Here is a 27320-nt window from a genome sequence, read left to right on the forward strand (position 1 = left end):
GTTCGGTTCCGACCTGAATAAATATAGAGTCAAAGTTGGATTGGAATTGCATCGGAAACGTATTGGAATCGTTATAGATTAGTCAAATTCGGCCCCTGATCAATACGAATCAATCCAGTTTATTAAATTCCTATGTCACTGAATAATGAATATTAATATGTGAATTGACAATAATTACATTCACGACATTGTTTAATTTAAATTTATTTTTGATTTAATTTAATGGAATTTCATTTAAGGTGATTTAATCTAATTTTATTTTATATATTTGATTTAGTCTAATTTAATCTAATTTATAATATGTAAAATCTGTAAAATATTATTATTGTAATTATTGTCTTTTTACTATTTATTTGTATTTATGATCTCTGTTTGGTCGAAATAAATGATTTTATTATTATTGTTATTACTACTGCGTTTTTGAGTCATAGTGCTTTAAATTTAAATAAAATAAAAAGGGAACTAAATTGTTTTCTCATGTCTGCCTCTGACGCTTAAGTTCAACTCTATTAATTTTACAAACTCAAATCCAGCAATTGGGTATATAACGCCACCATGGCAAATACCACGTTAATTTATTATTTACTTTATTAAAATATTTTTGGTTAAACAAAAAACTACTTTACATTGCGAATTTATTTACTTGAGCTCGGCTCTGTGCGATACATATTATATAAGATTTTATATAAGATCATGAAGAATTATATAGCAAACTATTAAAGCTGACCTGATGCTGACTATCATCGAGAATGTTTGCGCTACGAGAAGGTTTATTTCCCCGCAACAGTAAGGGTGTTATTTTTTAAAATAAAAACAAACACATATATATTAGAAAATTTCATCTTTAATGATCTTAAAACTATGTTATAAATAAATTACATTTCTAATATTTACATTATATGTTACACTGCAAACAACCATTCAAATTTTCTTTCAAAACAAATAAAAGATGTTTGGTATGACTTCATATTCATGCTATAATAGAGTTTGATTTGACTCTGAAGATGCGTCCATAAATTTATGAAACAGGTTCGGCTTTCAGCACAATGGCTTCTCCTGGTGCCAGAGTGAGCTGCTCACCTTCAATCACGTCACTAAAATAATATTTAAATTCGTTATAATAGGAATACAAGCAAATGGATTATCTAACTAAATGAACATCTTAGTTTATATAAGTCGGCACTCCATTCCGTGTACCAATGTTCTTTGTTTAACCTAATCGGGGAATCTAAGATATTATATGCTAACTAACAAACATAATTTTTAAAATAAATGCTAAATGGAATTATAAATACTAAATCTTTTGGAGATCTGATCATCAATTAAATACACTAATATATATTCACAGTTTATGTTATGTAATATACCTTCTCCTCAAAAAGAGGAGAGGAGGCCTTTAGCCCAGCAGTGGGACATTCACAGGCTGTTACGGAATATATTATATAATATTATCCCGGGTACCATAAAAATTTAGTATGATTTATAATAGACCATTTTACTGATATGAATTTACGTACCCTTTTTTCCTAGTAGAATGTATGCTAGATATATAAACAGTTGCTGGTAGTTTAAGGTGCATGACTCTGTTGAGATTGATGACGTCAGAGTTATCGGCTACGTTGAACAGGAGCACTATCGTGTCATAAGTCCTCAGGTACCGCACTAAGTAAAGGGAGTGGTCTGATAAAGCTCTGATGCTGTATTCACCGTGTGACAATGCTTTCTCTTTGCGTAAAGCCGTCAGAGCTTGGTAAACCTAAAAAAAAGAGAAAGAAATATTATTTTTACTTTTGATTATATTTTACAATTTCGTAGTCCAGTAAACTTTGATATTTATTCTATACCTTAAAGTGACTTTGTGGATCCTCCTTCTGCTTAGCTAGATTGATTTCTGGGTAATCCTCAGCGACAGGCAGCCATGTTTTATTCGCAGTGGAAAAGCCGGCGTTCGTTAAATTGTTCCAATGGTACGGTGTCCTAGCTGGATCTCGTGAATATAGAAGGTAGGTATCTTCGTCTCCTCGATTTATGGCCTCCACATCAACGGTGTCTTCCCAGCTCACGTAACCATCTCTCATACCGATTTCCTCGCCCTGATAGGTGACGGCTACACCAGGCAGCAGCATATTAAGAGAATTTAGCCCATCTACCATGTTTTCGCGGAACCGAGTGGGCATCCGATTATTGTCATGATTACCGAACTGCAATCAGATTATTTCATTACATTAAATAATATTCACATATCAATAAAGGCAATATTATTGACGAAAATTTAAATCAATATAATTTAGGCCAATATATATGGGTGGTAGTGACCACTTACCAAATAGGTAGCTCGTTTGTCCATTCTATTTTATAAAAAAAAAATACGATTGAAATTTTTGCTCGAGATAGTCGGTGTAAGAAAGGCTACAGGTTAGGTATTCCGATCTATCATAATCATGTGATATCATGTGTCAAAGCTTGCGTAAGATAATATGCACTCACCACCCAGTTTGGGGTTGCTCCATGTGGCATGTACGTCAGCCATCGAAGGATAATGTACACGAAATCTCTAGCAGTAGATCTGGAGGAGAGATCCGTGACAAAATCAAAGTTAAATGGAAAATGTGCTCCAATCGCTCCCTTCTCGTTGCCATAGTATAGCATAGTCATGGAAACGTTGGCGTAACCCTCCGAAAAGAGCACTCTGAAACAAACATTACAACAAATCATGAAATATATTCGAAACAAACTTTGTGTTTGTCCTTTGGGCTTAAAAATAAAATTATGCATTATTGCACACCAAATAATGAAAATAACATAACAGAGGTAAATGTAACGAAAGTATGTAAAGGGTGGTCTTATCGCTTAAATATTTTTCAGACGGCCTTTGGATGACTTGAAGATGAATAAAGCGAATAGGTGAGAGGTGAACAAGAGTTGACATAAATTAAAATAAATATATATACACTACTCTATAATATACATAATATAATATACTTTCATATGTTTTATAATATTAATAATAAAAAAACGAAGATATCGAAATATATTATGTTTTAATGAGAAATGTATACCACGATAATCTAACCAGAAGGATCAAAAACATCATCGGATAAAATTTGTTATAGTTTATAAGTAATATAAAGTAATAATATTGTTTCAAGTCTCTCTTAAGGTTTGGGATGCTCTGTTCTAATACTAACTTATATTTTCTTACTAAATTTTATTCAATACAACAACAAACTAAAGCTATTATTGTATGATTTATTATATAGAACCTTCAACTTTTTTTACTTGTGAAAGTTTTGAAGAAACCTAGTATCACTTTGAAGAGCGTGTCTAAGTTATAAGATCCTTATTAAAACTTTTGTCATTGACTGCTTTATCTTCATAACAAAGTTCTTCATATATAAGACTCTTAACTTACCGAGTGTCACCAGGGTGATCCTCCAGGTATCGATCTATGTAGTCTCTCCATTCATAAACGACGTCGTATAGTTCTATCAGGTCTTTCGTGTACAGGGGTATTGTATAACCAAGTTGGTGCGGTTCAAACTGTATCTGTCCACTAAGGGGGTCGTCTGGGTATCTTCCCCCGTGATCAGCTGGATCTGCTTCTATTAAGTATGGAAGTGCGTCAACTCTGAATCCATCAACTCCTTTATCGAGCCAGAATTGCATGATGTTTATCATCTCCTGCCTCACGGCTGGGTTTCTAAAATTAAAGTCTGCTTGTTGGATTGCGAATTGGTGAAGATAGTACTGCTGCCGTTCTTCTCTCCACTCCCATGTTGATCCACCAAACTGACTTACCTGGAAATTGTTTAAATAATCCATTTTTTCAATGTATATAGATGAGAGATTTGGTCATGGCTTGAACAAAGACATTATGATCCACGAGGTAGTGTTGCATTTACAAAAGTCAGTAATCCAGCTAATGTTGACATCGATATTTGATTTATATGGCTAATTAAAAAAAAGAAAAAAAAAGTGATAGTACGCCGGCTGAAACTTTTTTCATAAATAGTTAATATCATACTGAGCTTAAAAAAGTCATCAGCTGCATCATGAAGGGGGCCATGCGTCAGCTGCTTGCATGAACTTGTATAAAAATATGTAAAATAAAGTCATAGTATCCAGCGGATGAAATTTTACTATATTATTGCTTAATTATTTCAATTAACCAAAATAATAATAAACTGCCTGGATAGCGGTGGAAAAACAGTCCTTGCTACGCTACTTCCTGACCAAATCTTTACTGCGACAGCTGATTGGTTCACTTATTAGTCATTCGAGATCTATTGAAAATGATGACAATCGATCGGCGTAAAATCATTACCTAAAATGCAACATTACCTCCCGGAACATTAATAATTTGCTTTAACTAAGAATTAGTATATATGAAAAAATATCATAGTTGCTGCTCTTCTCTAAATTATTGTTTTTTGTCTCGGAGGAAAACATTTAACAAATTATGAGAAATATACACGTTTATGCCAACTTTCTTTAGAGCTAATATTTACTGATTTATTTTTTTATTCACTCAGCGTTTATAACATCTAGATATGTATGTTATAAATATTTTACCCAGTTTGATGGTGGTAGTATATTACTAATATTGTTTGGGTCTATTCGACCATCCGCCCAAATGAAAAAGTCTTCGTAGCCTGGTTCTCTCGCCAATGATTTCTTGAAGTATTCCGACTCATTGCTGGCATGATTCGGCACGAAATCCAAAAGTACCTTAATTCCTGTGAACATAAATTTTTTTTTAATGAAATTAATTTTGCACTTGAATCGAACCAATAATATTAATCAACTGATGTCAACGCAAAACAAATATAACACGTGAAAATATTAAGACAAGATATACCCGCGGAATTTGTACCCTGAGATACATATTATATTTAAGTCTTTGCCAGAAGTAACTTCTACAATATGTGGAATTAATGCTTCTGTATTTTCCTACAGTCAACACGGAACTGGGTGTATATAAAAGTAGTCATTATATCCACATTTATATATAAATGGAAACGTTTACATATAAATTTAAATAGATAATTATACATAATATGGGTCACAAAAACAAGAATAGCTTTATTCAAACATAATGAATGTTTCCGTTAATAATAATAATTACAACTTTAAATAGCATGGTTAGAATTTAAGTATGACTATGATTATGTTATGTTATGTAACAGTTAATATTATGTATCAGTTAACCAACTTAACAATCACACCGACGCAGACCCGGATGTCTTGGGTTCAAATCCCAAGTCGGGCCAAGAAAATGCTATTGAGTTTTTCTATCATAAATTCTCAGTAGCAGTGCCTTGGAAAGCACGTAAAGCCAGTGCCTTGCGCCTATACTCTTTCCGGTCGTGTCGGATTGCCGTCCCATCGGATTATGAGCTAGGGAATAGAGCGTGCATCTGTGATTTCACACACACTTGTGCACTATAATATCTCCTGCGCAGTTGACTAATCTCTCTTGAGATTGACCACCATGGTCGAAATCGGTCTGGAGGACATTAAAATTATTATTATTATAAATATCTTAAGAATCAAAAGTAATGTGTTAATAGTAAGTGAACAGGAACCTACTAGATTGGGACCACAATCGCTTGCAGATTATCGCCTGCGATTATGTTTTATTGGTACTTATCTGTACATTGAATGATTTATATAAAATTTATCATATTATCAGCTTAAATACAGCACGAGATAATACGCGTGTTTTTAAAGTATAATTAATACTGTTTTTTTTTTTTTAATTTTGTTGTTATATGATAATGATAAAAAATGTCGTTCGTTAAATTGTTATATTTTAATATGTGTTTTGTCTTCAAAATAAAAAACATTACGTTTTGCAATAACACATATTTACTTTCTATCGTTAAATATCTACTCTTAAGAAAAAGGGTTTGGAGTCTATTATTATTAAGCTCCCAAATTGTATGCCTAGCTTGCAAGGCTGCAAACCTTTAAATTTACTGGTGGTACGGCTTTGTGCAAGGTCGTCTGGTTAGGTACCATCGACTCATCAGATATTCTACCGTTACACAGCAATACTTGTTATTGTTGTGTTCCGGTTTGAAGAGTGAGTAACCTAGTGTAATTTCAGGCACAAGGGACATAACATCTTTGTTCCCAAAGTTGGTGAAGAATTGACGATGTAAACGATAGTTAACATTTCTTACAATGCTAATATATATGGGCATTGGTGACCACTTACCGTCAAGTGACCCATTTGCTCATCTGCCTGCTTATTATATAAAAAAAACCCATGATTTTGGGTTCCAATTTTGGGTCGACTAAAAGGTATTGGGTCTTTCACGGAATTATCACTAGCAGCCTCATGAGAGGAAATTGGTAGCATTACAGTCCGATATCCTAGAAAGGAAGACTTTTTGCGCTGCCTCTTTCTCTGGTCTTGATGGATTAGACGGGACCAGGTCATCCGACTATGAGAGTTAAGTTATTCCAATATGCTGTTCTACTGCAATATACATGTACCGAAATTTCATCCCATACAGGTTTCCTCACGATGTATTTTCGAACATATTACTGTCTTACCTAATTCATGAGATCGGTTAAGAAGGACATGGAAGTCTTCCATGGTTCCATATTCATAGTGGATCTCGTAAAAGTTACTGATATCGTAACCGAAATCAACCATGGGTGACTCGAAGATTGGCGACATCCATATCGCGTCCACTCCTGCTTCAGCGAAATGCTCCAACTCTTGTGTGATACCTATAATATCAGAGAACATACTCAATTTAGTTTTATTAAACAATAAATATTAAATACTTATGTTAGTACTTTATAACTAGAAGGAAATGTCCTCTAAGTAAACGTAACGTTTCAAACGTAGCTGAAGCACTAACGAATCGATAATAAATTAATATTTGTACATTGAAATAGTTGCGTAATTTAATTACTATTAACTTATTACCGCACTAATGTTAGTTTACCAATTTGTGATACATCCTTGGATTTCGCGTAATTTTGGTCACTGTTAACCTGATCCATTTAAATTAGACAGTTCCAATATATTTAAATATTTGAAACTAATTACCAATTACGTACGGACTTATTATTATATATATATACATATATACATGTATTGCTTATATAACATATTCAAGACATTAAATCGACAGCTGTTATAAAAAACGTAATCTCATAGATATTATTTCGTTTATATTTTTCTTGATTTTGTATAAATACAGGAAACGATTACAGCATTCCGGTCTCTTATAATTATTCACAACATTTCTATACGAAGTCATTATTATGTTGTCGGTATATAATCACGGATGACGCTACCCATAATGACTCGGTTCTAATCGGAATCTAAGGCCAATTGAGCTACCATTAGCGGTAGCTATATTATTTCACACTGAACAAAATAGTACGTTATTTGTAATAATTTTGTTAGTGCGTGATGATACCGATAGATGGCGCTAATTAAGAAAAAAACAAGTTTCTGAATCGCGCTGGCTAGATGTTTATTACTGGGTATATTATAGTTTAGACATTATTATTTTTTTTACAAAGGTAACAGTTTTTAATTTCCCTTTCGATTTTATATTTACCTTTCAAATCACCGATGCCATCACCATTGCTGTCTTTAAACGAGCGAGGGTAGATTTGGTACAACACGCAGTGCTGCCACCAGTCTACCGGGATTAGCTCCGGTGGTGGTGGCGATGAATCCCTCGTCCACAGCACGGCCCATGTGATACCACCTAATTATACAATATCCTCATAAGTTATGGTACAATTATAAAAAGTAAACTTAAGTTTTTTATGAAGACATTAATAAATATGTGCTTTTAACTATGTTAGTTTTTTCATGACATAAGTTTTGTATCTCATAGAAATCCAAACGTAACTTAATTCCAACGATTATACACAAGTTTTTCAATTAATTTTATTAAAATAATGCAATAAGTTTATGTTCATCACGAACAACTAAACAGAACCTGTGTAATATCTCCTCAACAAGATACCGTGAGAGAAGTAAGTTTTTACTTACATATTTATGTTAGAAATTATAACAAAAATATTACGTTGCACATACGATCTTGAAAATTTGACTGTCATCATATGAAGGAAAGTTTACCTGCAATTAACCCGAGTCCAACAAGAACAAGCACAGTGAGACCAAACACCTTCAACGACCCCATCGCGACTGGTCACTGGCGCGCGTTCCGCGAAATCACCACAACCGATTTCACGCTGAAGATTATGTTATCTTGATTAACATTTAACGTAATATAATAACGTAAGATCATTTTATAACACACGCAGTTTATTATATTTCACGATTCAACTAGAAACCGATATGATTCAGTGGTTGGAACACGTGATATTTACTACCAAAGATTCCGGTTTGAAACCGGGCAAGAACAACTGAATTGTAATGGTCTCAATTTGATATTCATCTCGTGCTTTGAGTATAAGATTTTGATCTTTATATAAATAAATATCCCGCTTGTAATGCTCTTAATTTTTTTACTCTAGGACGATTTGAAATGTTTCGTGTGTCGGTATATATTTATAGTATATATTCGGCAAAGCTTTTACATTTCTATGGTTTCAACTCCACTGTGTATGTAACTGGCTTGATTAAATTCAAATGGAATTCGAATATAATACTTTCGTTGGTTTAGTAGCTATTTTATAAGGCTGCAGTTTCAAAGAGTCGGCTTCGAATCCCTAGTCGAGCGTATACAAAGTTATTGGATTTTCTGTCGTGTATTTTTCAGAAGCAGCTCATAAAGTTGTGTAAGTGTCGTGTAAGTGCTTACCATCACTTATATATATGGGCTCACTGTGTGTTGAGCACTTAAAATCAGGTGATTCTTTTATCATTTCGCGAACCTATGATAAACATATTTAAAAAAAAAAAAACTTTTTTATCGAGCTATGTGTCCACTGGTATAGTTATCTATAAACAGAATTATACATTTCAATAGATAGATAGAAGAGATAACTATTGACTAATCTGGTTATTTTTTTATCAGATCTTAAATTAAGTATTATTTTTATCAATGTAATTTATTTTTTTGATTTATAATTTCTTGTGTATAATTATGAATATTAGTATTATTTTATTTATCTATCAATCAGCATCAACAGTAACGTTAGCAACTAAAATTCATAATTACAATAGTAAAGTTAATTAATAGCGTGTCTAAAGGCACAAGCTTCCTTTTATGTTTTTTTCTGTAAAAATAATTGCGATAATAATCTTATTATTTAATTAGTTACAGTAACAGCCTGTTGATGTCCCACAGCTGGGCTAAGGCCTCCTTTCCCTTTTGAGTAGAAAGTTAGGAGCTTATTCCACCACACTGTTGGTGTTTTTTAGTAACCGACAGAGACAGAAAAATAAAGATCATCGGTGTTCTTTCTTAAAAATTGCATAAATATAAATATGTATGTGGAGAACAGCACACACGAAGCCATTCATATATACATCGTTGGTGTATATAGAATATTCTGAGACTATTTGGGCACTATAAACATACTATTAAATCCACTAAAATTTTGTTAGCGTCGTATGTAACATGGTCTGTGATATTATGATAACTTGGGCTAATGAGACCGTTTGTTATTCTAAGTTACCGCTGATTGGCAACAGCTACCAGACTCAAGAATTCTTTAACGATCAATTAAATCGGTGCAAAGTAGTTCGTTTTTTATTGTAAAATATTATTAGTATGTATTTATGTAAAATATATTTAACATTTTCAGATATAAAGTCGATTTTCGCGTGTGTTTGTGCTGAATTATAATCTATCTCATTTTAAGAAAACATAATGTTTTTTTGAAAGATATAAAAATTAAAAACGAAAGAAAATATTTTAGAATAAATAGAATTACATAACATCGTCCAATAGCAAAGCCGATATGGTAGCTTTTTATAATAAACGGAAGTAATAGTACACCCGGCGTACGCGTATCACGTACGCGCCCGGAACGCGGGAGTTATGTCTAATTTCTTTGTAAATGGGCGGAGGGTCACACTGTCAGAGGGTCGGAGGAGGCATTATCGAGGTCGCGGTCAGCGTGCTATCGACAACCCACGGTGATTAATTAACGACGTCGTGATTAATGTATTTCGCGAAAATAAAACAAACTTAATCAATTTCCGCTTTGCATTTCTCGTGAGTGTTTTAGGATGACCTCCCTCAAAAAATATGTTGAATATACATCGATAAAATTGAATAGCTTATAGCTTTAAAAACTTGAATTTAAAATACTTAAAATTCAATAATTCTATGAAAAATATACTATATTAATTAATTTTCGAATATACGGAAAAAAGACGATCAAGCGTCATTAATATTGAATAGTTACCATAGGTCTAATCACAAAAATCACACGTATTTTTGTATTTATAGCTCATTTCGTGCTAGGAGGTAATAGAAAATATCGTGAGGAAACCTGCATGTGTAGGACGGCAATTTGCCATCCCACATAGCGCCCGCATGGAGCAGCGTAACTACCAAACCTTCTTCTCAAAATGATACTCAATGAAGTTGAGTATCATTTCTTCATTTACTTGCTGGAGATATCACTTAAATATAATACTAGTAAAAGTTAAACCTTTTTTAAAGTATAAATAAATTCTGTCAATTAATATTTAATTAAAACATTGACGGTCAAAAATCGATTTCTAATTCCTATCGAGAATTTTTTTATCTTGATTGTGACGTATGTCTGAGAATGTAAAACATTCGGTGCTGAAATTATAATATAAGATGTAAATATATAATGTAAGGACGGTTGTTTTCAATGAGGCACCTAACCTTTTCAAACCCTTAGGACCTTCATGTATTATTCCATGCATGACCACCATCAGATGTGGTAATTATTTGTTCCTTTCTGAATATTATATCAGTGGGATGACTATTCATTTTATCAATTAATTTTGCTATAATGAGCTCGGGTATAATGTGAGTTCTAAACAAAAGAGTATATCATTTTATGTTTGTGTCGTGTTTTGGTCGTATTAATAATAAATATTCTCTTTATGTAGTCGAGATGGCTCATTAAAGACATTAAGTAATTGAAATTTCAATATGCATAAAATTATGACAAAAGGAGGGGAGAATTTAGATCATACGCGATATATATATGTATATCTGTTGCCGCAAATACACCTTAGATGTTCAGAGCCGTTATTTGTACCTATATAATATTTATGTAAGTGTAGTATCAAAAGATAATAAAAAATATATCCCTTATTTAATAAGTCCTTTATTTTATTCCTCATATTTATTTACTAAAATGAACGATGAAAATAATTCGATAAAAGTTTAATTGAATTCGTTAAGAACATATATTTCATTGTGTTATTGGAAGAAGGTGTAATTTGACCGCAGTCTATTTTTAACCTACTGACATACTCGTAGTATCGGTACGCGATGCGCTAAAATAAGTACGCGCAAACAGGAAGGTTCGTAGTCGTGGTTCGGCTACGACGTTACACTACGCCGTAGCGGGTGAACGGCCGGCGGCGTGGTGCAGCGGTCGATACCCTCGTTTCCCCCTACACCCGCTACTCCCTCCGCTCTACCCCGGCAGCCCCGTTTGAGGGATCTATTCTTAAAGTATCTTTAAGCATAGCTTGGGGTTAGTTTTTATAAATTCGTTTAGAAATGTTTTTATTTCATATTTTTAATTGGTTACCTAAACGTAATGTTCTTTATGTAATTATAAATGAAATGTTTTATACATTTTGTATTATATGCCTTTTTATTTGTAATTTAATGCGATTACCCATAACATTAAAAATAAGAGACAGTAAATTATTAAAATTTAGTTAGTTATTTTTATTATAAGAATGGAATAATTAAGTTCAGGGTTATGCAAATTATAGAAAAACATGATATTCAACTTAATTCTCGTAACAAGAATAAAGTTCAGACTTTGATGGTTAATCATTATAATTTATAAAAAAATAAGGTTGTTTCGAAGCCTCCACCTTACCGTCCGGCAATTGATGACGTGTTTTATTATAATATTCCACTCTCAAAGTTTTTGGTAGAAGTCTATCGAAACATTATAATTTAGTATTCTTATCTGATTATTCATTACTTAAGTTAGAACACATAGTACAGTATTCACATCGTTAAATGGATAATATACTCTTAATAAAATTGAGGCAATACATTTGATATGGTCGATGTGCGCACGCTATGAAGGGAGGAAGATGTTATAACCTCTAAGTGTAATGATTTAATAAAATAAACTATCTTGTGTTAGTAATATGTTATTAATAATTATACTTTGATACAAGTTTATCAGCAACATCGACAAGATGAGTAAAGACAAATAAACAAATTTGTCATTGAATTAAATAATAAACATTCACAACGGATTCATTAAAAAATGACGTTTTGATTGTCGACCAAGTTGTTATCGGACCTACCTACTTTAATTTAACTTCTAAAAGTTAAATTAAAGTAGGTATAAGTAATTAAGTCGAATAGTGTTTTATTATAAATAAAGATGTTTTAATGATTAACTGTTTGTAGTGTAAAATATAGCAGTTATTTGCAAATCGCATGGAATGTGTAAATCTTATGTCTCTTCGATTGGAGTAGGCTATACAAACTTGGGTTTAAAGAGGAATAAAAAATGGTCGAATTTATAAGAGCGTCGGATACAGCGGAAAGACGGAAAGGCGAAATAAATATTATTGTTCTGAGATATTAAAAACAATATTCATTTCGAAAAATAATCCATAGCAGTCACAAACGAACACTGTAAGCAATCTGTGATAAAGTTGATGTTCAATTAAATTTGAAAACATTCAACATTGAAATATTGAAAATTATATTTTTATTTAAATCGTAACACGGAATAAAACAATTGCACGGCTTTTTCGTGTCAGATTTCTGCACAAACAGCGCTGTATGTCGACAAGAGCACATATGTTTGTTTAGATTTAACTAGCGCCCTGAATTTGGACCACAGCTCCGCTTGCTTCTAAATACATATTTACTATGCTCTGAGATATTCTTAAGTTTATTTGAGTCTGTTTTGATGTAATTTTAAATCCGTATCACAACAAACAACAATGGTCTTTGATGTGTATTGAGTCGCATTTACTACTAGGACTTTCTATAATGTTGGATATAGATAAGTGATTTTGCTGATTTATTTATATTTTTTTAACTTGGAGTCCGTTACTTATTATATATATATGCGTGTGTGTATACTTATTCAGAAAAGCTATTTTGACAGTATTGTAGTTATTCTGCACGAGATATTACAATGCCAAATGAACACAATTTCATTTAGTATTTCAATACATTCATAATCCGGTTGACATCAATCATGCTTTATATACTCTCCGATGTGGGAGCGCATATTCCTAACTTTTAAACTTCGGGTGGCTACTGAGAATTCGAGAAAGAAAAAATAGGGCTTGGGCCTTAGAAGGTACAGCTAGAACAAGACTGTCAAATAAATAATATTGAGAGATCTTCCAGTGTGAATCTTAGCGGATGACTTGGGTTCAAACTCAAGCAATCAACGCTAAGTTTTCATATACTATAGTTTATCTCATGCTTGGAGTTGAATGAAAACATGAAGAAACCTGTATCTCTGATGGAATAAACTTCAAACTTTCTCCTCAAAAGGAGAGGACGCCTTAGCCCAGCAGTAGGAAATTTACATTTGTCATTTTATTTATAACTTGCATATTGATTGTAATAGTAGGTTTTGAGTTCACAGTTCATGTAGTACGACGAACCGCTCGCGTCTTTACGCCACCTGCGCTATATAAAGAATATTTCATAATTCTAAAACAAAATCTAATATAAAACGTAGAACGTAACAATTTCGTTTGGAGGCGGAACATTTTCTTTGCGGCATAAATCGCTCTGAATTTTAAAATATCGGATTTGAGCGCTGTCCCGAGAGGAATTTTTAAAGCCGAAGTGAATTGTTTTCACAATTTTTACACAGAATAAAGTTACGTTTTCAGATATTTCAATTGAAACGAAATGTTTTTTTTAAAGTCTCTTTTTAATGTAATAAAATACAAACAATTAGAAAATATATATGACAACAATTATAAAATGAAAGCTGAGTGAATCGTGATTTTCATTTTCTTGCGATATTAACTGAGCACAACTAATTCACTTCTCGTTGGAAGTGTATATATATTTTTAATAAGGATAATTAAGTACGTTATCAACATCGCAAAGCTTTATGTCGCAACAAATTAACTATAGCCTATTCCAACCAAGCAATAGATATTAACAAACCTTAGATTAATATATTCCAGCTGATTTTTTAATAGCCCGGCTATATTTTGAACTACAAATTGTTCTACTTCAATGTATCAATATTAATAATACAACACTGAACCACTTTAACTATTCTTTCAAATTTCCGAAATAACTTCGCTGACATTCAAAAAGCCTTTTAATATCGAACCCATAATTAATACTATAAATTATTCAAAATCTCGACCAATGATATCGTATCGATTCAATATCGAAGTTGTTTATTTATTTGTCTGTACTACTCTTGTGATTGGAATAGGCCATACTACTAAGCCTGTTGAGTACGATACCGGAATGTTAGTTCTCACTGTTATCCAGTTGTAAAAGTATATGAAAGTAAGCATTATTGTGTTTTTCCTTTTTTATTATATAGTGTTACAAGAACAGTACAGTAGAGTACAAGCCTATGAATGTCTCACTGCTGGGCTAAGGCCTCTTCTCCTTTTCTTTTAAAGGAGAAAGGTTTGAAGCTTATTCCACCACGCTGCTCCAATGCGGGTTGATGGAATACATAAGTGGCAGAATTTCAGTGAAATTTGACAACGTGAAATGTGAATTTGTTTTCCTTCTCCGTCAAGCACGAGATGAATTATAAACATAAATTAAGTACATGAAAATTCATTGGTGCTTGCCCGGGTTTGAACAATCATAGGTTAAGTTTCAAGCGTTCTAACCACTGGACCATCTCAGCTTTTTCGTATAGTTTTATAACGCGATTTATCTATATATATGTTTGTAATATTATACGTCTTTCCAACTGTTTAAATAAATTAAGAGTAATTTACTTTTCAAAATTTTATTACACCACTGCTCAGAAAAGGAATGTAATGTTTTCAGTTTCTTTATTCCACTATTTAATTGCCTGAACAGATTTTAATATGGAGTATCGCTAGAATACATTGTTCCGAACGACAGTGTCATTTTTATCTTTTTATTTAGTATTTTCACTTTGACAAGTAGTTTAGTTGTGACTACCTTATAACAACAATGCGTTGCAAGGATTCTTTACAATTTTACGACCTTGCTTTAAAATTTCAGATGGATACTTTAAACGAACAACATAGACAGAATAAATAATAATACATACCGTTGAATAGTTTATTTATTTATACCATACTAATCTATCTGAATAGGAAAACAGTATTTTTATTTTTCAAATATGGTTTATTGCACAAGTTTTGTGATAGAATCGCATTGTCTCCGTCCGTATGTACCATGATTTTAACGAAGGTTTTATTCTGTAATATTGTTTCAAATATCATTATACTAAATACTATAGACTAATGACCCAAAATGAAAGTTGACACAGAAATAGCTTGGAATCATATGCCATATATGCATAATGTCCACGACCAGCTTAGTTAAGAAATAATGCATTACGCTTAAGAAATATACGTTTTTAATATTAATAAAGAGCCAATTAGGAGATATGCAACCGTTTAGTCACGAGTAACTTCAGATATTTTAAGCTATCCCAGCGGACGAGAAGACAAAGTGGATGCAGCAGCTAGTTTAAAGCTTTTTAGCTATTAAAATTTGCTTTGTGTAAGGGCACTTCGGAAATTAGACAATTTCATTATTTTCGTCATATTATAAATTTCATATACCAAGAAATGTTTGAAAGGTTTTTAATAATAATTAATTTGGTGTTAGGGCTTTGTGCATGCTGTATTCATTTTATTCAGCTGATATTCTACCACAAAACAGTAATACTAAGTAAATTATGTTTCGGTTTGAAGGGTGAGTGAGCCAGTGTAACAGGCATGAGGGACATAACATCATAGTTCCCAAGATTGGTGGCGCATTGGCAATGTGAGGAATGGTTAATATTTCCAAAGTGTCAATATCTATGGGGAGCGGTCCATGGTATGGGCATTTGCTATAAAAACAATCTTTTTATTCGACCTTCTCACAAAATATCCTAGAGTAACGGCTCTTGAAAGTCCCACTGCTGGGCAGAGACTTATTGATAGAAAATTACAAACATAAATCTTTCGTAACAATCGAGATGATTCTAAGTCATGTTCAAAACTGTGTCATTACTGCGTCTCATTACTTCACATTTAATAAGGTAAGAGAGAAAGAGAGAAATAAAAGTGAAAGAAAAAAGAACAGTCAGCACATCAGATATTAGTTTAGGACCCCGTAGGTGAATAGCGCGTTATCACCGGCCAGTAATAAGTTATTACGGACGTAATTACCACGGCCTCCCGAGGGCGCGTCTGCGTAACACATACCAGTGGTAACGACTTCTCACAAGCCATTATAACCTTTATGTCATACGGAATTATAAATATGCTTTTATTTAGGCGAACGACGAAATTGCATTACGAGCGAGAACGAATTACGCCGAAGCGCCATTAGGGTGTGGAGAATTCGAATAGAATTTTCTCGAACTTTAGGCGTTTGTAAGCGTTTAGTTTATTAAGTTTATGTGTCTCGGTTAAAGTAGTAGAGTTATTAATTTAAGTTTGTTTTATAAAGACACTCATTATTAACATCATCAGCAGCCAATGACTTCCCACTGCTGGACAGATGTAATATTAAATCATTGTATATTACCAGATTAATTAAATTACCCCACAATATGTATAAATAATATCAAATATCTATGTATATAAAACTGTTTTTATCATTAATAGATGTATACCGTGAAAAATTGCATATATATGTATTTTTTCATGAAGAAAATTTTAAACTATAACTAACAAATTATACCTAGTTACACCGACTTATATACTGTTCTCTATGACAATATTTTTATCACATACAGGGCAGCGTTAGACCGGTGCCTTGCCTGATGTCGAGTATCGACACGGTCTAGGATGTAAGACGCCTGCCTTGGTATACATTTAACCTCGGAGAAGATTTTAGCTCAAGTTCTATCGACTAATTATTTACAAACGAATTGAATGTCATTAAATGGGCGTTTAATATATATGTAGATTTATTTGTTGTATATTAACCAACACAATTCAGTGACAAGCACTAAACAACTCTTGCTTAAATGAACATTATACGAAGCTCTGCAGGAAATACAATCAAACTTTCGCGTTACGTTCACGGCGAGAAACTTGCACGGATTATATAATCTGTGACAGCGAGGAAATAGATTTTCTCTTACATTATTATAAAGGTTTCTTGTTAGGAGAATTCTTAGGGCCGAGTCAGACTGACGGCGCTCGACGATGCAGTTATGGAATGCGAGACGAGTGTGCTCAGTAAAATTCCGACACACACATTTTCAATGAATACCCGGTACAAAGGCACTCGTTTTACGAATTCTTAACATCTTCACGGCGAACACATAATACGCTTCACTCGGAGTACAATTGTCAAAGCTTTTTGGATTTCAACGGGAATATACAGGAATACGTAATATATAATATAATATAATATCGAAAAACTTCTAGAAAGGCCATTTTAGTTAGGGAAACGTTTTTCAGACTTACATTTTTTTAATTGTCACTTTAAAAGTATAAATGTATCAATCCGAGCCGCGTTCAATGGTTATTTTTCAAGCTGGAGTGCATTTAATGGCGTAATGCTCACCGTTCTACAGTTTAATGCTTTCTTAATATGAGTAAGATGTTGAGCGGAGTGCGGTGTCTAAAACGCTCGCTGTTTAACGAGAACTTAAAACGGAACGTCATTTGTATAATTTACTCTTAAGTGGGCGAAGAGGCGGCGCGCGGCGGGCTACGAAAAGGGTGGCCGGATGTCGTAAGCGATATTTATGTAGCGTTAGCGTATTTTTGGAACATTATTACGGATTTGGATTAAAGCTTATTCCATCACGATGCCCTAATGCAGGTACATACATACATGGCAGAATTTTAATCGACACATGCATGCTTCCTCACAATGATTTTCTTTACTACATAACACGAAATTATCTATAAACACAAATTGAGCAAATAAGAACTTACTTGTACTTGCCCGGGTTCGAACCTGTTATATTCTGAAGTAAAAATATAAATACATTAAAAAAAATATTAAAAAAATAGTAATATACTCTAGTCAACAGAATAAAATTGACTATAAGTCAAGCTAACATGGTCGCTTACGTTCCAGGTGATGGTGACCACTTACCACCGAAAGACCATCTTAATTTATTCTTCATGATACATCACTTGGACATAATATGTTTCAAATATAATAATAACCTAAAATGTAAAATATATTTTAAGTGTCACGCAGTTTTTTTTTATTTCATCTTGGAGTTCTTTTATTTGCGCGCCGGACAGGTTACGAGTGTTCGCGTTTATTGATATCAATCGCAGTTATTCAATTCATTTGTTCAGCAGACGGCCTTTTTACGGGTCCATAAAGATTACGTTTCAAGTAACTCGTCGTAAAGTGTTCCTCGTTAAAATCGAGATGAATCGATCAAATATTTTATAGCGTTTATTTAGATCATCCGTTTCTTTCACTCTGCTTAATACGACTTAGTTGATACACTTGCGACAGTGCTTAACAGGATTTGAACCCGTAATCTTCGATTAAGATTCATGTTCTAACCCAGTGGCCGTCTCGACTTTAGATCAATATGTAATATAATGATATCGTAATTTTATTGCGATAAAATTTAACCTATTTACTTATGGAAGAAATAAAGATAATTAAAATTAAATTATCTTATATAAATAATAAATTTATTATTCAACGTGATTTACTACAAATTATCTAATTTGCTAGTCAGCCTTACTAAAATAAATTAAAGTTGCAAAAGCCGTGTCTTCTATACCGCGTAATTGAATTGAAAAGTTTCAAAAGTACATAAAACCGACTCGAGCGCCGGTGACGAGATATTATACGGCAATATTAAAGAAATCTTAGCGTTATTAAACCATAACTTAAGTTTAAAAGGCACTAGATGATCTTAAGTTGTTAAATATATAAAATGTTACGGTATTTATTGTAACTCATAAGAAATATGTAGGTATTAGATAAAGGTTATATAGTTATTAGATTTTCTTTTGCATTTTTAATATGTAGGTAGACTGACTAATGTGTCAACTGATGGTAAGCGGTTACAATTGATTACAAGTAGGTTTTAATATGATGATGTACTTCTGACCGATTTCGGCTATGTCGGCCAATCTCAAGAGAGATTAAACAAATGCGCAGAACTTATTATAGTGCACGAGTGTGTACACAAACACAAGCACTCTCTATCCCTCATTCTTTCAAATTTCAATGGCGATCCGATACGGAAAGAGTCCAGGCGCAGGATCAACGGCTTTACATGTTTTTGAAGCACGAAGGGCACACACTTCCAACTTCCAAACTCCGAACGCTACTGAGAATTTTTCGACAGAAAATCCCAATAACTTTTTATCGGCCCGACCTGGGATTTGAACTAAGGACCTCGGTATCTACAGCTAGTCACTAAATAAACGAGGCAGTTATAACATAGTATCTTTATATATCGTAAAATATGACGAGCCGGTTGGCGTGGTTGGTAGATACTTGCCTTTCACGCTGAAGGTTGTGGGTTCGATTTCCACCCGGGACAGACATTTGTGTGCATGAACATATCTGTTTGTCTTGAGTCTGGGTGTAATTATCTATATAAGTATGTATTTCCAAAAAAAAGTAGTATATGTAGTATATCAGTTGTCTGGTTTCCATAGCACAAGCTTTGTACAAGCTTAATTTGGGATCAGATGGCCGTGTGTGAAAAATGTCCCAGGATATAATTATAAATAATCAGTGGTTCTATAATACAACATTGAGTAATGAAAAAGACTATCAATGCTCGTATTTTCAGATACTTACTGTTATCTTTTTTAAAAAAAACTTTATCTGTACATGTCTTAGTATATTGTTCAATTTTCTGTGAAAACTAATAGCCTTTTATGCAAATAGTTATTTAGAAGGCAGCTGTCTATGTAAGCTCGTACTTGTTATAACTATGAAATGATGTATACATTATCATTTTGTAAAATATGGAGAGCCGAGGTAGCCCAGTGGTGGAACACGTGAATTTTAACCGAAGATTATGGGTTAAAACCCGGACAAGAACAGCTGAGTATGAGACCTTTGTTTGTGCTTGAAATTTATCTTGTGCTTATCAGTGTAGGAATGGTAAGTGGGCACTCTGATAGTAAGTGGTCACCACCGTACACAGAGGCAGTTTAAGGAATATTAATAACAGATATAAGGCAAAACGTCAATGCGCCACCAACCTTAGGAACTAGGATGTTATGTCCCTTGTGCCTGTAGTTACACTAGCTCACTCATCCTTTAAACCGGAACACAACGATACCAAGTATTACTGCTTGCGGTAGAATATACGATGAGTGAGTGGTACCTATCCAGGCGGGCTTGTACTAAAAAATAATGTGGTAACATTATATTCCTAATATTTTTGTTGTATTATTTAAACACAAAATATTCACTATAAAGAAAACACAGTCGAGACCTTCTCGTGTAATCAAATTAGAAAATGCCAATAATATTATTGCAATTCGCACTTTTTAATGGGTTTTTGTTTTATTACAAATATTCTTATTTTATTTAGTAATTACGTCCCTCAATATTTGAAAAGAACGATTATTTTATAAATAGGTATTAAAATCTATTTATCTTTTTAAAAAATAATAATTAACGTTCAATTCGCAATTTACTTTGCAAATGTACTGATTTTAAAAGCTTATAATATGTTCCAACGGTAATTATGTTTAATTACATGAGTATTTGTCTGCTAATTATTATTATATTATTACTATTAATTTGTATAAAAAAGATATTTCATAATTTTGCCAAAATTTGTTTGTAAAATGAAAATGTATCATTTATTTTTGACACATGACCCTGTTTAATTAATTTATAAACAATGAATTAAGATAGTCCAGAAGATGGTACTTATAGCTTACACTCTGCATAAGTTCATAAAAATGGATAGGTAGGTAGGTATGAAGACGCATCATACTATTACAGCTTACACCGCACTTATACTGTAGCGATTGCAAAAGAGTTGGGCCTCATCGTTGATTGAACTTTTTGTACTGAGATATTTTTTTGTAAAACTAGGTTTGTTAGGTTGTTTTAGCAATATGAATGATGAACAAAACTTTAATAATATAAAATCAACTCGCAGTTTTCATGGCCCTTACAAAACAGCAATATCCAGCCGTGTCGGTAAATTGTCGCTCAGTGTCGAGCGAGACGACGATACATCCGTCCCGCTCTCCTCATTTCCGTCCCGTGAGGGACGTTATCTAGATTAGTTGTTTCTTAAAACTTAGCTTTTAGCCGGTTCGTTTGGGATTAGGGTGGTCGACACTGATTTATTCGCAACACTATTATTTCATTATGTTTTTAACAACTTTTTAAAACGAACCACTTCAGGGAATTCACTGTAAAATGTTCGGTTTTCAAAGAATATATCATCAAATTTGAAAACCTCTTTGGAGACGTTTTGTCATGTTTGTTCCATAAAAACAATCAAAACAAAATATCTATGTCAAGTATACCATAGTTTGAAAGGGGCCTAAATGAGTACCCTATGTCCTTTTCTGTGCATCAGTCCCCCATACATTATGTGCGCGATCGGTTTCGTGTAGACATGGCCTTATGATTGTCTGCGGAAATTTGTTATCGGAACTTTGGAAGTATAATTAAAGTTTAAGCAGTTAAGTGGAATAGTGTTGTATTATTAATAAAGATATGTCAATCAAGAAGTTTTTGTATAATCGAGCAGAGCTATTAGGAAATCGTATGGATAATATAAATCTAAGCTTTGTTTATCTTTATTCTTTCTTTGATTGAAATAAGGGGAAAATATCCAACTAAAGTTCATAGTTTGTTTATTTAACATACAATAATATTTTTACTTATAAAAATAACTATTAATAGCCTGTTAATGTCCCACTGCTGGGCTAAGGCCTACTCACCCTTTTGAACAGAAGGTTTGGAGCTTATTTCACCATGCTGCTCCAATGCGGGTTGGTAGAATACACATGTGGCAGAATTTTTACTGGTGGTAGAGCTTCGTGCAAGCTCGTCTGGGTAAATACTACCCACTCATCAGATATTTTACCGCAATACAGTAGTACTTGGTCTTGTTGTGTTCCGGTTTGAAGGGTGAGTGAGCCAGTGTGATTACAGGCACAAGGGATATAACAACTTAGTTCCCAAGGTTGGTGGCGCATTGGTGATGTAAGCGATGGTTAACATTTCTTACAATGCCAATGTCTATGGGCGTTGGTGACCACTTACCATCAGGTGGCCCATGTGCTCGTCCGCCTTCCTATTCTATAAAAAAAAAAATTAGATACATGCAGGTTTCTTCACGATGTTTTGCCTTTCAACTTCACCGTCAAGCACGAGATGAATTATAAACACAAATTAAGCACATGAAAATTCAGTGGTGCTTGCTCGGGTTTGAATCTACGATCATCGGTTACGATTCACGCGTTCTAACCACTAGGCCATCTCGGCTATACTATAATAATCATATATGTAATTTGAATAAAAACGAATTATTATATATCCTTCGTAAAAATTGATAAATGTTAACACTTTTCTTTTAATCACATATGTAATTTTTTTATCGAATAATGCATTCATTTATCAATGTTTTTTTTCACAAAAGATTTTAATTTATTTATTGGAAAAGATAAATTTGATTGTTTATCTTTTTTTCAGGCTTAAAATGCATGTTTTTATAATACATATTTAAGAAGATAAGGACCGAGAGTACAAGATTGATAAAAAATAATGACGTAGTTCCGGAGGGATTAGTACTGATTTATGTTAATTAGGATTATATACTAAACAAGACGGAATGGCTTAGTTGATAAACTCGTGGATTTTAACTAAATATCTCAGGTTCATATCCGATACGATCCTTTAATATATGGAAAACAAAAACACATAAAATGTTTACATAATATAGTTCTACAACATAGGCTATCGATATATTTATTTAATTAATAGACTATCTTTTATCTATATCTATTAAAAATTATCAGAAGATAATAATAAAAGCTGGCGTTTAGTGATGGATTTTCGGAAATTAAATGATTGTATAATGCATGACAAATTTCCCCTTCCGAATATAAGTGATATATTAGACTCACTTTCAGGAGCTATTTATTTTTCTCAATTAGATTTAACACAAGCTTATTATCAAACGAAGCTAAATGCTGACAGTAGGAAATATACCGCATTCACAACACCGTCTGGCCAGTATCAAATGACCCGTATGCCTATGGGTTTGAAAACCAGTCCTGGTTCATTTTCACGCTTAATGACAGTAGCAATGTCGGGACTTAATTACGATAAATGTTTTGTATATTTGGATAATTTAATTTGTTTCGGAAGAAATTTAGATAGTCATAATAAAAATTTGTTAGATATTTTAACAAGACTTAGAAAAGTTAATTTAAAATTAAATCCTGATAAGTGCGATTTTCTTCGAAAAGAAATTTTATACCTCGGACACGTGGTATCAGCGGACGGTATTAAACCAGATCCAGAAAAAATTAAGGCGTTAATTAATTATCCGGTTCCTAAAAACGTAGACGAGCTCAAACGATTTGTAGCCTTTGCGAACTATTATCGAAAGTTTATTCCGAATTTCGCCCAAATCTGTATTCCATTAAATGATTTATGTCGTAAAAATGTAATATTTAATTGGGATAAAAACTGTCAAAAATCATTTAGTACTTTAAAAGAAATGTTAATGAGCCCTCCAATATTACAATATCCTATTTTCGATTATAATAACACATTTATACTACAGACAGACGCCTCAGGGTATGCAATAGGTTCGATTTTATGTAATGCTGATCGTAGACCAATAGCTTACGCCAGTCGTAGTTTAAATAAAGCTGAACGTAGGTATCCAACGATTGAGAAAGAGCTTTTAGCGATTGTTTGGTCTGTTAAATATTTTAGACCGTATCTCTATGGACGAAAGTTCATTATAGAAACAGATCATAGACCCTTAATATTTTTATACAATATGACAGATCCTTCCAGTAGATTGTTAAAATTTCGGCTAATACTTGAAGAGTATGATTTTAAGGTTACTTATGTGAAAGGGTGTGATAATGTAGCTGCAGATGCATTGTCACGCATAGAAATTAGTAGTGAAGAATTAAAGGCGATGAATGATCATATTTTATCAGTACTTACAAGGGCACAAAAGAAGAAGCTTGATGAAAAACCTTGTAATTCTACTTCGGTTTCTAATATTTCTTCTGACGATTGGACTGATCACCCAAGAGTTGTAGAGATGTTAAAACTACCGAAGTATTACACGGAGTTGGTATTTGTGAATGAAGAAGAATGGAGAAAGTTTAAAAAATGCGTATCATTAGAGCGTGGTGATTATGCATACTCGTCGTCAAATCGTACAATTTTTGTGAAACTGTTTACCCAATCCCAGTGTACACGAGCTGTCTCTGTGAGGGAAATGGAATCATTTTGTATCGATTTAAAAATAAATACGTTATATGTAATAAAAGATGAGAATAATTTTCAAATAATTAAAGAGCTAGCTCAGGTTATTAATAAAATGCGTAAGTGGTCCGGACCCCGTTTATGCGTAATTAAAGGAGTTACAAAAATTATAGACGACGATACGAAAAGAGTTATATTAAACGATTATCATATCCTGCCCACTAGCGGACACGCAGGAATAAGACGTATGTTAAATAACATTCGTAAAAAATATTTTTGGCCAGGATTAGAGCATGATGTTAAGCTTTTTGTAAAAAAATGTAGTAAATGTCAACGTTATAAATATTTAAATACCATAAAAGAACCTATGACCATAACGGACTGTGGAAATTCAGCTTTTGATAAGATTTATTTAGATTTGGTAGGTCCATTGACAAGAGATAATAATTATAATTACATTTTAACGCTCCAATGCGACCTCACCAAATATGTCGAGGCATATCCGATAGCAGGTAAGGATGCGCGCACAGTAGCTACAACTCTAGTAAATAATTTTATACTTAGATATGGCATCCCTCGGCAGATCGTGACCGATAGAGGAACTGAATTTATAAATTCTACAATGGAAGAGGTTTGTAAAATTTTAAATATAAGTCAATTACAGTCTACAGCCTTCCACCATCAGACCTTAGGATCACTTGAAAATAGTCATAAACATTTAACATTTTATTTAAGAATGCAAGTTAACAGTCATAGTCAGGAATGGAGTTCATGGATTCCTTACTGGTGTTTTTCGTATAACACTTCTGTACACTCGAGTACAAAATTTACTCCATACGAATTAGTGTTTGGCAAACAATGTAACTTACCAAGTAATCTTAGGTCGACAATAGATCCAATTTACAATTTTGATGATTATGCAATAGAACTAAAATACCGGTTACAAAAGTCACAAAATGATGCTAAAACAAACCTCATAAATTGTAAAACTTTAAGAAAAATAAAATATGATAGAAGTATAAACCCAGTGGAGTATAAACAAGGAGACTTAGTATTGGTTAAAAATGAAAATATTAGCAAACTTGATCCATTATATTTAGGTCCATATACAGTTGTTAAAGATTTATCACCGAATGTTGTAATTTTAGTCAATGGTAAAGAAAAAACTGTTCATAAAAATAGGACAAGACTTTATGTTGAATGATCATTAAACATATTGTTTATTAAGACTTGTGATTATGACTGTACCTATTATGATATTTGATATTAAATTTCAGCACTGCATTATTATACCTTTGTTTACATATTTGTTTTATTTTGTTTAATTATTATTATATTCAATTTTATTTTACTTTTTCATATTGTATTTTGATTAAAAAAAAATGTTAATGTATCCAACATTTTTTTTTGTTTGGTAGGGCATGTAGTGTAGTATATAAGCAGCTGACACATGGTATTGAGGGGCAGTAATAAATTTATCTTCAAACCTTAAACATCTACTTTATTTACCTAGTCCCGTCCTTACAAAATAAGATTAACCATTCTTAAACATTATGTTCATAAAATTTAAGAGTATTTATTCGAAAATAGCTTTAAGCCCGGAAGACGGATTACGGAAACGTAGATGTTTATGAAAAGCTCAAGTCATACGAATGTGCCGTCGCTGCACCCGCAGGATTATCGTCTGAAACTCCGTTATGTATATAACACGCTTCACGGGTTATTACGGAGTGATCAATTACATAGGGATATAAGTTCTTAGTAAATACACATATGTAATGGATTATAAGCGATATTTTAAAGCGTTTTTTAAAGTTTTAGAGCAATCCTTGTTACTAATAAAGTAGTCTCATGTTAAAATAAAACTCACTTTTTTTTAATTAAAATTTTATTTATGTGTAATTGATATTCTCTCTCTATTTCCTCATTGTCATAATTCGTTCTGACACAACCGGAGAGAGAAGTTTGAGTTAACTTAATCTCAAAATGGCTTAAATAAATTATTAATCCACAATTTCTAATATTTTTAACATAATTTTGGGGTCATTCAAGGTCATTAATCTCAGCGGACTTAATAGAAGCACGGAATCAACACGTTGAAAATGTTAGACTTCTGTGTGTTGGAAAGCACAATTGACACGAATTGCCGTCCTATTGGACTTTAAGGAGAATTTCCGCACGGTAATATTTCCTGACAGTAGTCTACAAGATTGGTCCTCCTGGAGCCTGTGTGTCAAGATTTGGGTCCAATCAAGCTAACAGATATTGGGTTTTTCTGTTTTCTACACAGTTTGAATTTAGAACAATATTTATTTTTTCGAATATGTTAAAGAACTTTACTCACATTGTTTTGTTTATTAAATCTTTATAATGATATTTGTTACGCGTGGAATGTGTTATGTTACTTTGATTTTGATTTTTAAAAAAAACCGTGTAAACTAATATCTTTCTTGTATTACATATGGAAATTAATAAAAATAAACAAAATTGAAAAATAGATAATTTATTAAAAATTATAAAAATTGACGATAATAATAATTAATTTACTTACATCCGGTGTAATTACGAGATAACTACAAGGACGGTAATACATACTGATAA

At 32.8% G+C, this 27320-nt stretch overlaps 2 protein-coding genes across 2 annotated transcripts in view; one reads left to right on the top strand and one right to left on the bottom strand.

The window, feature by feature from the left end:
* LOC126780948 (uncharacterized) overlaps positions 1–27320 on the top strand; it is a 63431-nt gene that overhangs the window by 13736 nt on the left and 22375 nt on the right. The window lies entirely within an intron of this gene.
* On the bottom strand, positions 978–7735 carry LOC126780938 (maltase 1-like). Its single transcript, XM_050505641.1, has 8 exons — positions 7587–7735; positions 6562–6741; positions 4573–4736; positions 3413–3798; positions 2488–2689; positions 1845–2201; positions 1518–1756; positions 978–1094 (listed from the first exon to the last, which is right to left on the bottom strand). The coding sequence occupies exons 2-8, from the start codon at positions 6686–6688 to the stop codon at positions 1019–1021; spliced, it is 1551 nt and encodes a 516-aa protein (XP_050361598.1). The 5' UTR covers positions 6689–6741; positions 7587–7735; the 3' UTR covers positions 978–1018.

This window comes from Nymphalis io, chromosome 3 (assembly GCF_905147045.1).
Source record: "Nymphalis io chromosome 3, ilAglIoxx1.1, whole genome shotgun sequence".
Lineage (NCBI taxonomy): Eukaryota > Metazoa > Arthropoda > Insecta > Lepidoptera > Nymphalidae > Nymphalis > Nymphalis io.

Coding starts and splice junctions, on each gene's coding strand:
- LOC126780938 (XM_050505641.1), bottom strand. CDS start 6,688: ATGTCGCCAATCTTCGAGTCACCCATGGTTGATTTCGGTTACGATATC. Junction 3,799..4,572: donor TACTACCACCATCAAACTGG/GTAAAATATTTA, acceptor AACAATTTCCAG/GTAAGTCAGTTTGGTGGATC. Junction 1,095..1,517: donor CATTCTACTAGGAAAAAAGG/GTACGTAAATTC, acceptor ATATTATTTTAG/TGACGTGATTGAAGGTGAGC.